Source organism: Daldinia caldariorum (genome assembly GCF_022478825.1).
Source record: "Daldinia caldariorum strain CBS 122874 unplaced genomic scaffold F4812scaffold_4, whole genome shotgun sequence".
In the NCBI taxonomy this organism is placed as follows: domain Eukaryota; kingdom Fungi; phylum Ascomycota; class Sordariomycetes; order Xylariales; family Hypoxylaceae; genus Daldinia; species Daldinia caldariorum.
Genome location: NW_025953040.1, coordinates 1,952,856 through 1,964,895, shown reverse-complemented (window position 1 = coordinate 1,964,895; position 12,040 = coordinate 1,952,856). Strand labels below are relative to the sequence as shown.

General features: G+C 47.6%; 2 protein-coding genes across 2 annotated transcripts; both read right to left on the bottom strand.

Moving 5' to 3' along the window:
• Positions 1-2,629: 2,629 nt before the first annotated feature.
• Positions 2,630-3,952, bottom strand: F4812DRAFT_421880 (uncharacterized protein). Its single transcript, XM_047933600.1, has 2 exons — positions 3,369-3,952; positions 2,630-3,002 (listed from the first exon to the last, which is right to left on the bottom strand). The coding sequence occupies exons 1-2, from the start codon at positions 3,738-3,740 to the stop codon at positions 2,739-2,741; spliced, it is 636 nt and encodes a 211-aa protein (XP_047792521.1). The 5' UTR covers positions 3,741-3,952; the 3' UTR covers positions 2,630-2,738.
• A 3,005-nt stretch (positions 3,953-6,957) lies between these two features.
• F4812DRAFT_317669 (uncharacterized protein) lies at positions 6,958-8,022 on the bottom strand. The gene has a single exon (XM_047931404.1). The coding sequence runs from the start codon at positions 7,856-7,858 to the stop codon at positions 7,124-7,126; it is 735 nt and encodes a 244-aa protein (XP_047792520.1). The 5' UTR covers positions 7,859-8,022; the 3' UTR covers positions 6,958-7,123.
• Between the last annotated feature and the right edge of the window lie 4,018 nt (positions 8,023-12,040).

Here is a 12,040-nt window from a genome sequence, read left to right as displayed (position 1 = left end):
GTCGAGTTTTTAGCAACTAAACAAGCTACTTCGTCGGTATCAGGGGTATGAGGAGTACGTGGGTATAGCAAGGGTATACCGTCTGTATAAAGGGTAGTTAGATCACTCGTAAGAGGATGGAAGCCCAGGAGCCACTAGATCACTACAAAATACTGCACGTACGGCTCTGGCACTCTATGATGCCCATCAAGGGCATCATACCTGACAATAGGCGATTAGCTTAGACTTTGGGTTATGAGAGAGCCCCTATTAAGCCCCTTATGAAACTGGCTCTACTTCCAAGAAAGACAGCACCAAGACGCTTCATGAAAGAGATCACCTAGGTACTCATATCCCTACCTAACATAACGTTAAAGTCATATAAGAAAAAGAGCTCCCAGCTATCTTAGCGACCTAGTGTTAACTAGCTGATTGAGTTCATATAGTTCTTCAAGCTTCAAGGAGACCTTGTCCTCACTCCTCGCTTATGTTCTCACATGGCTTCCTGGGTGAACAATGCCCGTACCTACTATGTATTTGGACAATGTCTCCCCTGGAGAAAGGGGGGCATATGACAGATAGGTATAACATCTCACGGAGTATATTTAACTAACTACCTCAGTTTAGCTTTATGCATCATCTTGGGATAAAACATTAACCAGCACTTGTGACAGAGGCTGCTCTATACTCACTGACGTCTCTCGCCTTAGTACATACCTGGTAGGTACATCTATACCAAGAGCCGATAGGTAAACGAACCTCTACCTCCTCATCTCATTAAGGTGAGTCACCCCGAGTAGGGATGTCATCAAAAAACGCACCAGCTGGCGGGGAAGAGAAGACGCATCCCCGCGCACCCCTTACAGTCCTAAGGACATGCCACTTCCAAACTGCTGCTGTTGCTGCTCGACGAACCGATATGGCAGGTGAGGATTTGGGGGCCATTTTGTGACCTCCCCCCCTTCCCCCCTTCCCCCCTTGGCGATCTGGTGCTGAAGCACAGACAGCTGCTGCCTACCTACCTTACACTAGCCCGCAAGGCGCTGCCAGGCCCGATCGACGCCGCGACTACCTAGGTACCTCTGGTAGCAACGCTCAGACTCTCGATTGACTCACTTCAGACGTAAGTACACATACCCAAGTCTCATACATACCTACCTAAGGTACCCTTACCACCCACGATCCCATTCGTCGGCAAACAGCGGCATCCGTTTCAATATGCATAGGTACAGTACCGAAGTAGCTGCTCGTAGAGGCATCATCTCCAACGACCCGTGCTGCGTGCACCTGGATAGGCGACAAGATAGGTAATACGCAGGACTTATCCCGCACGAGAGAATACCTAGGCGCAGTACAAGTGGAGCCTGCGAATAGGCAGCCGGGCTCTTTCAGCTCTTCGACAGCATCGCAAGGATACGTGAGTCAGACGGGAAAGAAGATAGATAGCCAGTATTAGGTATGTGCCCTCAACCCCGTCCTTCCCTCCCTCTTCTCGTCTTTATATGCGAAAAGTTGCCTAGAATACGCGGGGGGAGGGAGAGGGGGAGGGGGTAGAGAATACGGCACCGGCACGAGCCGAAAAAGCCTTACGCACGGCTCTTAAGCGAAGCCAAGGCGAGTTGAAATTCCGCCGGCAAGCTAACCGGCCGAAGTAAGTAATAGGTACAATACATACAGCCGGTCAAGGATTAGATATCATAATATGTAGGTACCTATCTATGCACTAAGTAATACTTACAAAAAAGTCGCTACGAGTCAACATTACACTATTTCCTCGCTGAATTTCCCCGTCCTCGAAACCCACAATAGTGGTAGGTAGGTACTCCATACCAGAGAGAGAGAGAGAGAGAGAGGTCTGAGTGAAGCAACTGCAGGCACGAGACACCGAGGCCATGCGAGGCTGCGGCGGGAACGTGCGGCGTAAGCACCAGACGCAAGTAAAACACACACGCAAAAAAAGAAAAAAGGAGAAAGGCTACCTGGTATGATGTACCTAAATAGATTATCAGTAACCACCCAAAGAAAAAACAAAGAAGAAAAAAAAATCATCCATCGCGAATCCACAACGCGTCGTTTCGCATCTCTGATATACCTACCATAAGTAGGTATGCATAATACCTAGGTTAGTTCTAGTCCAAGTCGTGGGGGTATTGCGTTGCGGTGAGGACCCGTCAGAACCAAACCAGGGATACATCATAAGCGTGTTTCTTCCCACGTGCGAGACAAGACCGTTCGTCGGGAAAGGGTCTTTCTATCTTGGGGAAGAGAGAGAGGGATAGAATGAGATACCTAGCATTGGAAGAAGAAAAAAAAGCCTCATCTTACATGCATATGCCTTCGCCGCAAACTTACATTAGGTCAGTACCTTAGGTAGAGGTACATAGAGGGGCAAGATAACAGTGCAATACTGATAGTTTCTGATGAATAATGATAGGAAAAGAGTTCGCTCATCGTACGTAGAGCACCGGTATTAAACCCTACCTAGACCTAGGTAGATTTTTGACTGCGGCGAGCCCTCTTTTCGAGAGGCTTTTACACAGGTAACTAAGCGGTGTCGAGAGGTACGGTGCAGTATGTGGTTGTAGTAGATAATCACAGCAATAACGGGACTTTAATATAGATCCCCACGGGTTGGGGAGGGGAGAGGGGCACGGACGACGATCAGGGCGCGAAGGGGTTGGCGTTGGCCGTGTCGGAGAATAACCATCTTCTTTGCTCCTCTTCCAGAACAACGCGTCGATTGGGACTAATTACCTAAACTAACTAGCCAGGGTAAAAGGATCTCTCTTTCTCCCTCTCCCTCTCGATTGGAATTGTGATAGATATCCGAGCTTCACGATAGGTCGATGGTTATTTGCTGCCAGGCCAACTAGGTATGTAATAGAATTCGGATATACTACGTACGTACGCGCACGCGCACGCGCATATACGGCACATATACATTCAGATATTAATATATCGGATAAGAGATCCGGTAATGGACTTTCGATATAAGGAGGACAAGCCCGACCCGACCGCTCAATCTGGATAGAAGTTAAAAAGAGTTACGGCGCGGGATATTAATGAGGTAAGGTAAGGCATATAGAGAGACTACTGCGGCCCTCGTCACAATTTTTTTTTCTGTCGTCTACCCCGATGCGTGACAGAACGGCGCACTGCTACCGTTTCCACGGGTGTGATATAACGCATTGACCTGGAGGTATGTGTGTATGTATGTACGTATATATGTACGTATATATGTTGCGTATTGCACATATTTGCTGTGCTCGAGCTCGCCTTGGTGGTGATCAAGCAAAGCAACCGGCATCAATATCCTTCCTCGTCACATTTGGGGGAGGGGGTTCTCTCAGGTCTTGGCGAGCGAGATCCCAATCTAGGTAGGTACCTACTTTGCCTGTTGGCGCTATAGTGCTATAGTATGTTATCCACTTCCGCGGCGCGTATACGGGCGTATGTATGTTTTCGCCCGGTTGCCGTTTGTAGGGAGAGAGAGAGCACCTTGAACATCTGGCCCCCCCGGGTTGGATGGCCACTTCGGCGGCGGCCGTCCGCGTCGCAGCAGGCAAAAAGGAAAATGAGAGAGAGACACGAACAATAACAATAACAATAACAAAAAAGGCTTTTCTCATATACATCCTCACCGCTGGTCGATCGAAGGGGGAAAGGGGGTTGGTTTGGTTTGGTTTCTTTCTTTCATATTCCCAACGCAGTAAAAGAGAGAAAAAACAGAGGAAAACCCCGGTTTCCCCCGTACATACCATACCGTACCTAACTTAGGTATTTACCCTGCAGTTGTCCAGTGCAACAACTAAAGATATATAGGTATTGTATAGTATGTAGGTAGGTAGGTATATATCTAATATATTTCTCCATCCGTGTATCTGCCTGCTTTCCTCCCGGCGGGATCGTAACGCCCGTTTCGAGGAGGGGGCCGGCGGATGAAGATCTGGGGATGAAACAAGAGGAAAGGAAGAAGCACTGCCTACTCAGACCACCTCTACGTTGTAAGTAGAGTAGGAGGTAGGTATTGTTAGAAGTACAGTAAAACCTTGCCATAACGAATGTCAAAAAACAGTGATTCTAATTCGTTATGGCTTGAATTCGTTCTAAGTAGTAAAATGGAGCTAGTCCCAAAAAGGGAACGCGCATTAGGTACGTACCTAAACATGCTTGAAAAGCTTGGAAAAGGTAAAAAGTTAAGCGGAATTAGGGATATTCTTTCCCAAAATGGCTTAGCGCTATTTTAAAAAGGTATAACGTTACGAAGGGCCGGGCCAAAAGTCTTGCACATCCTCGCTTAGGTAAGCTACCCACTTTAGTATGTGTTAATAAAGAAGGCTATACGGTGTCAGATCTACCAATAGCAGCTAGCTCCCCTGTAGCTATAGTGGTAAGCCCCCTAAAATACAGCATACAAGCTACTATCCTCCCCCAGAATTAGTACTAAGTCAATACAGTGCTATTATAATTGTGCACGTTAAATTCCCGCGACTAAAAGCTTGGCATGTGCAAGACTTTTGGCCCGGCCCTTCGTACTTACTCCATAACGAATTGGTGGTGACTAAGCCAAATTCTAACGAAATTCGATAACAATTAAAATTCGTTAAATTGCATACAAAAATCAAAAAACAGGGACTTTAATTCGTTAAGGCATGAATTCGTTATACTGTAGCTTCGCTATGGCGAGGTTTTACTGTATGTATCAACCTCTGTATTCAACCTCAAAAGAGAAAAAAAAGGAAACTAAAAAAGGTACAATCCAACAAGCAAAAAGGTCGCGGGCGCTTAACTGGACCCCAGCGCAACCAATAGCGAAGCGGGAACCGAGTTCGAACCGCTGCATGACACACTCCCTCCCCCCTTCCCAATCATAGGCCTTTCCCCTTTGTGAAAAAAAAAGCTAAGGCTAAGGTTTCTAGCCAATGGGGTCGCGACCTCGGTGCGATGGGACTCCAGCGCTTAAAAGCACAAAAAAAAAAAAGTTGAAGATTGCGCGCCCGGGGCTGCTGCTGCTGCTGCTAACTTCTTCCTTAAAAGACATTAGAGCTTAACTTTTTTTTTTTGCTGCTGCTGCTGTGCTACCTACTGTGTTACTGTGCTGCCGTGATGCCGCTTATAGCGTCGTAGCCCACGCTAACGCGAAACCGAACTAGTAGAAAACTCACTCTCTCTTTCGTGACTCGTCTCTTCTTCTCTGTGATCTTTTTTTGCTCTTTCTTTCCTTTAGGTCCTCTAAGAAATTGGCATCCCTGTCCTGTCCTTGTGCTGCCCACCACCCCTCGTCGAGAGAGCCCCGCCATGCAAGTCCCAGGATGTCGGGACGCACAAACCGACCAATCGTGTGTAAAAGGCACAGCAGTCGGGCGTCGCGAAGTATACTTAGGTACATACCTAGCGCATATAATAGGTAAGACCTACCTAACCTACTGGATAGGACATACCTGGTACGCTGCGTCGAGGTGTGCTAAGGCGTGTAGCAAGTATGTAAGTTGTAAGTACGTAGGTATAAGTCTAAGAGGTAGGCAGGTAAAAAGTTAAGCCACGGTAGCCTGCTTCTCTAGCTAGCGGAGATACCTAGCCAAGACGACAGACACGTCCTAGAAATGTTAATGCCGTAAGCGGTAGTACTATGTAGGTAATAGTAATAGTAAGAGAGGTAGCTAGGTAGCTAGCACAAGCAGAACCAAGCCGGAGTCTTCTTCTTAACCCAGTTACCAGGTAAGTTGTATGTATGTAAGAGGTAAGTATACGTTGTGCTCACGAGGCCTCTCTGTTAATGAAACAGCCACCTCGTGACGGTGATATACTACGTAATAGTAGAGTAAGAGCAAAGAAAAATAAAATAAATAAATAAAGTGTGTGCGTGTGTACGTGTGTATAGGTACGTGTGTGTAGTGTATGTATGTATGAGGTATGTATGTGCGCGCGTGGGCGATCTTGGTCAAGCACCTTCTCGATCTCGGTTGGCTTTCCCACGTTACCGCGGACAGTTCGCGTGGTCACAACAATTAAAAAGTCCGTGTGTTGTGCGAGTGTGAGCTTTTTTTTGTGCGAGTGAAATCAGAGAGAGAGAGATACAGATAGCCAGCCAGAAAGAGAGAATGTGTGTGTGTGTGAGTGAGAAAGAGAGAGAGCAAAAGCGGAGGCAGCGGGATGAGGGCCACCAACGACGACCGCGTCCTTGACCGAAACTTGGCTTCAGGCCAAACGGACGAATCGTCAACGCTTACGAGCCCAACCTCCCGGCCGCATTCTAGGTCGCCTTAGCGGCAAGAGGGAAAACAACGTCCACCGTCCGTTCCCGTCTGCGACTCCATACAAACTCCATACGAATACATACACAAATAAATAAACAAAAACTCGCAGAATGAAAAAAAGGTAATTCTCACGTTGGGGCCCGCCTATAGACCAATTCTTCGTCAAACACGTATTGTTATTGTTTGGGCACTAAGCTCTACTAAGCTAAGGGATGCCATGTATTGCGTGAAAGTTGGCTACACCAAAACCTTTCCACCCGGTCCTATCACACAGCAACCTATCGGTATTTGCTCCCTCGCCACGCTCCCCTTGGTCCCCCTTTCCACAAAGGGGCACCACCCGCCTGTGCCTATACATGAAAAAATAAAAATAATAATAAAAGCGATCCAAAATTCCGTGGTATCGCTGCGCAAGCCTCCGATTCCCAGGATTGCTGATGCCCACCAGTAAAAACGCCAATAAACTCCGTCATAGTTTCTTAACAGAAATCCACCCAAAAAAACCCCCTCTTTGTAATGCCAGATACGCCATGGATCTAGATCATAAGAAGCCATAAAGTCGTCTCCACCGTTTTTAAATCAAGTTTGCTGGATATGAATGGTCCATCGATCCCAACGGTGGTTTCGTTGTTAATTTGATACTGATATAAGTATATCGGAGAAGGAGATAGAGATGTAGAGAGAGAACGAGTAAGTCGGTAATGCGCGTGTGAGCGTGTGAATGAGTGAGTGAGAGGGGGTGATAGATATGAACAAATGGAAGCTAAGTTTCAATTCCTGGCGTAGAGGCCAAAATAGAATTAAGGGGTTGTGTGTCGTGATTTTAGTTCGTTCGTGGTTGAATACCCAAGGTAAGTAATTGTGGTGAGATGGTTGAAATCAAGTGCTTAAACAGTGTTTGTCCGGCCTGCTGCTGCCGCCGCGGCCGCTGCCTGGACCTTAGAACAGTCCAGATGCGTTGTCTTCCTCCGCTTGCCCTTGGGCGCCGGTTCCATCTTTGGCGTATATGTAACGGTCCTCGTGACAACCTCCCTAATATGACGTACACTCTTGGCTGACGATTTGTGCGCCCTGCAACCCTGCGAGTACCTAGACTTCAATGCCGCTTCCCAGTCAAATGGTGATCGCACCGATCTTGCGCTGAACGGAGATCGTGCTGCCGAACTCAGCGGCGAATCTATCGTTGACATAGCCGGGGATGGAGGCATGTAAAGGCTCGGGAACGATGTTACTCCCGCTGGTGGTGCAGACATAGGCTGGCTTGGGAGAGGGCTTGTGGGGAAGCTAGTTAGCGACTTACGGTTGCCGCACTTGCACGAACAGTCTGTCTGTTCGCTGCTTGCAGTAGACGGAACCGAATCCTGCGTCGAGTCATCGTCAGGGCTGCTCGTTCCCGATCTCTTCCCCGGGATGAGTGGTGAAGGCATGGACATAGCCTTCAAGAAATCCATATAAGCCGTAGGTGGAGTGATAGGGGTCTTTGCACCGTTAGGGTACTCCTCCTTGATAAAGTCCGGGACGGCTGAGAGAGGTGTCTTGGCCGACAGAGCAGAGAGCTCCGAAGGGAAGGTTGCCGTGACCGGCGTCTTTAGCTGCGCGAGCTTCGGCTTGACTGAAGGCATGGTTGATTGTGTCAAAGTGGTAATTAAGGAGAAAGTTGATTGTTGAATAGCTTCAAGTCAAGTGAATGACTCGGAAGGGTGAAGAAGACGGGATGCCTACGAGCTGCAGAGAAGTCGCCGTGATAGAGGAAAGGATCGAGAAAAGAGATGCGCCGTGGGTGAGAGGGAATGACGGTTGTTATAATATGTAACTCTGGCGGGTCAAGGATAAGGTTGCTGCGTGGTGGACAGGGATAATGGGGATAGGCAAGCAACCGTGGCAGAGTACCTTGTCGATGCTGAGACAAAGGCGCCAACGGGAAGCTAAGCTACTTCCCGGCTAGGGACACTAGAATCGATGTGACAGATCCAAGGTAGGGTTAAGGCTTTTTACTATGTAAGGTAGGGGAGGTAGGGGTGTGGCTCCAAGAAGTCTCCAAGAGTTTTGAGTCCCCGGGTATGCCTGAGCTTGGACGGGGTGGGCGTCTTTTCCAAGGTTCCTAAGGTTCCTGGTAACAACGGGGCGCATGTATTTGTACTATGTTTATTATTATTCGTACGCGCTGTAGACAAACGCCAATTTGCGAACAAGGGACGTCGACTTGTGGCCCGAGTAGTGGAGAGGACGAGGGACAAAAAAAATAAATAGTTAATGTTGGCGCGCGAAGAATAGAGCAAGGTCAAGCTTCAATCCAAGACAGCGGTAGTAGTGGACCAGTGGTAGAAGTGTAAAGTGAAGGCGTCTCAGGATTGGCTGCGGATTGGCTGCGAATAGAGCGACAAGGATCAGGTGCCTTTTAAAGAATCAACCCTTTTACAACTATCAATTATACGTACAATATGTACAATATGTACAATATGTACAATTGAGTAATTGTAGGTAGTTAGGTTACTTTTTTCTGTACTGCTGACTCTGACTCTATCCCTTGATTAGTCTAGATTAATTTGGGTTGTGTTGAATTGGGTCAAGGTTGCAGAGGAAGAAGGGGTATGTATGTGAAGAGTTGCGTGTGAAGAAAAAGCTTAGATTGTGAAGGGGGGGCCTGAAGGTGATCTGTGATCTAAAACGATACCTATACTTCGTAGGTACACTAGGAAATATTGGAAGGAGGTAGGAACATAGGAACATTCCTAATATTCCCAATGTATATACTTCGTACTTTGGAAGAAAGAGCAACTTTGACTTACATCCTGCTTAAAAATGATTTACCCCTTAAAAAGGATAAAATAAAACCCAAATAAAATGGAAGTCTCTCCTCTCTCTCTCTTTCCCAAAGGTATAAGTTACCTTAACTGGGGTTATCGTCGACTTAAGCTAGCTCTGTATAAGTGCGTAGCTAATCCGAAGTCTGATTGGTCGGACTGCCCCGGTCGGTACGGTCTGCCAGGCGCAATATCCCGGGATCGCGCTGGTGAGTCTAAGTGGTTCGGAGGTATTCGGTACTTGGGGTTTAAGCGCTGCCGCTACTGTGTATTTGCTATATTTGGCTCTTGATTAGCGCCGTTCCGAGTTGCCCACTCTCCTGATTTGACCTTCCCCTCGACTTCCCCCCCTGTCTTCTATTTTTCCCTTCCCGTCACGGAGAACAACCACTACCGTCGTTATTCACCCACTCATTACTCACCTTGACTTAAAAACCTCGAGCGGCTATTTGTTCCGGTGACTTAGCTACCACAGTAAAACCTTTGTGCACAAACGCACAAAAGAGAAAAGAGAGTAAAAAGAGTAAAATTTCGTGTTACTGTCAGCTTGAGACCTGGTAATTAGAGGTTAAGCTGAGCGAGCTGAAAGAGTGGATCACGGGGATGACCGTCGATGAGGGGGAGTGCTGATGCTGGTGCTGGTGCAGATATTATGTAGCGTCGTACGTGGGTAAAAGGTAAGATATTTTCAGAACTTGTTGTTTCAGATATCGAGGATCTTAGCCAAGACTCTTTCCGCTATGGTATCACTCAATTGTTGCTATTCAGGGACATGATCGTGGTGTAAAGTCCGGGGACGAGGCCTCGTTTATGTACGGATTCTAATTATCTCTTACGCCTGTTCGTAATCTTCGACAATTCTCATATCCCGCTCTACATTCCACTCTCCTGCTTCATCCAGCGCGCGGCTCGCCATGTCCGCTTTGTTTTTTACTTGATTTGCTCAGTTCGAAACCATCTATTTCTCATGAATAGATCCTCTGTTCTATTTTGCGGCTCCTTGTATTAGCTGGACCTGAGCGGAGCGCGCGCCACATGATGCACGACATAGATCGAGGACATCCTCGAGCTACTGTTGGCCAGGAGCTCCTGTACGAAGTCTATCTTGGGGGTTCGAGTTTACAATCCACCATAACAGCTTTTCAATATCCTATTTTCGATGTCCCCCAGCGCGCGCTTCCACGGCACTGGAGTGCGGGCGCCAGCCAAAAGGAAAGGGGGTCTATCTAGTTATGACTCCGGAGCGCAAGATCCTCAAAACGATAAACAATCCTTCTAACTTGAAGTTAAGTTCATCTAGAAACCTTCTATGCCAGTCAGATTTGCCAAGTAACCCAATGCTGTGGAGGCGCTGTGCCCCCCAACTAAGCGCCGGTTAACCATGCTAATTCCCACGCCAACTATTCCTCAAAAGTTTCCCCTTTAGTCGCCTTTGCGCGCTTACGATATAGCTTCGCCGACAACATTGCTAAGATGTTGGTGTCGTCGCCATGCTGCGGGAAGCGGCTGCGCCTAACTTGAGCACTAGTGGGCGAGCTAAAGGGCCTCAATATGCGGACAACAAGGCCGTATTGGAGATAGCTCGGCCATGTCATCGAGTGTTGGTCTTCATCTGTAACCAGATGCCGATATAATCTTCGGCAATGACAAACAGGCATCAACTCTCATGTTTATCGCAACGTGGATCTCAGCTTCTCGTCAATAGAGATGGAGCTAATATGAACTAGTGTGTGGCGATTATCGCAGTGCCGATTCCGTGGAGTTGTTGGTCGATTTTTTTTTGTTTATTATTGTTATTGTTGGAAGTAGGAATATCTTCATTGGGTTTTAGCAGAGAATGATGGATGCCGCCGTAGCATCCGAATTCGCCATAGGCTGGAATGGCAATGTCAAGACTAGACTACTGGTCCTAGTGTCTGCGCGGCTTCACATAGATCCCACTCCACGAGGTCACGCAACCGTTAGCTTGTCTAGATGGATACAAGGCTTGACAGATATGTCGACCTACACTGGAGAAGGAGCCGGTGCCGTCGACTAACCGGGTCGATCTCCAGGATCTTTGTTTACATATTTTCTCTAGAGTGATCTATGATACGTTCTATCACATACTTGCATAGGCGCGTAGAGAGAGTTGCAAGCAAAGCTAGATACGTGGCAGTCATCTGAACTATCACGGCAGTTATTTTTACGCGTAAGATGCCTTGAGCTGAGGTATTGGCAGGTATACGTGCGCATAACTCTGCTCAAGCTGTTGAGTATTGCGTGCATATTGCGTTTACCGCCAGCAGAGGGACGCTTATGTCGTCTTTGTCGCCGTCGAGAACCAACGCCTACAGCTGGTAACAATCATGATGTCGTTACCAAAAGTCCAAAGGGGTTGGAATATACGCTTAATGACACGCCTATTCAGACGAAGTACCTCATACCTCGAGTATACCGACGCATCGCGACGTACTTCGCACTCATGTCGGCTGCTCAAGTATCCACATTGGCATTTAATATATGCATTTGAGTAGCATGGCTCCGCTGCGCGAGTTATTGACCGCCATTTGTATAGTCTGGATAAGTAAAAGTGAAATATATCCGATCTGCTTTTGACACGGTCAATGAGACTAGACAAGAGTCATGAATAGGTGGTACAAGTCATATTCATGAGTAGTTCAGCTACCTATTCCGAGCGGTGGCTACTGGTGCGGTACTGCTGATTCGTCTGTCGCTCTTTTCGCGATCTTTGGATGGGACGGCTCACGAACTAATCGGATTGCGTCGGTAGTAAATCATTTCTACCCTGGCTTGCGTCTCATGTAAGTCTCGCATGATTCTGGAGCTGCGTCTAGGGCATACGTACAGACTGCTTGAGGTGAGAATTCGACTTGTTCGTGTATGGCCTATACATGCTCACATCCCCCGCCCCCCACGCGTGAATGCCACCAACGCGCCACCAAAAGCCATCGTAGAAAGAGACCTATCCGTGGTCTCTTGTTATTTTCGTCTGCGCGT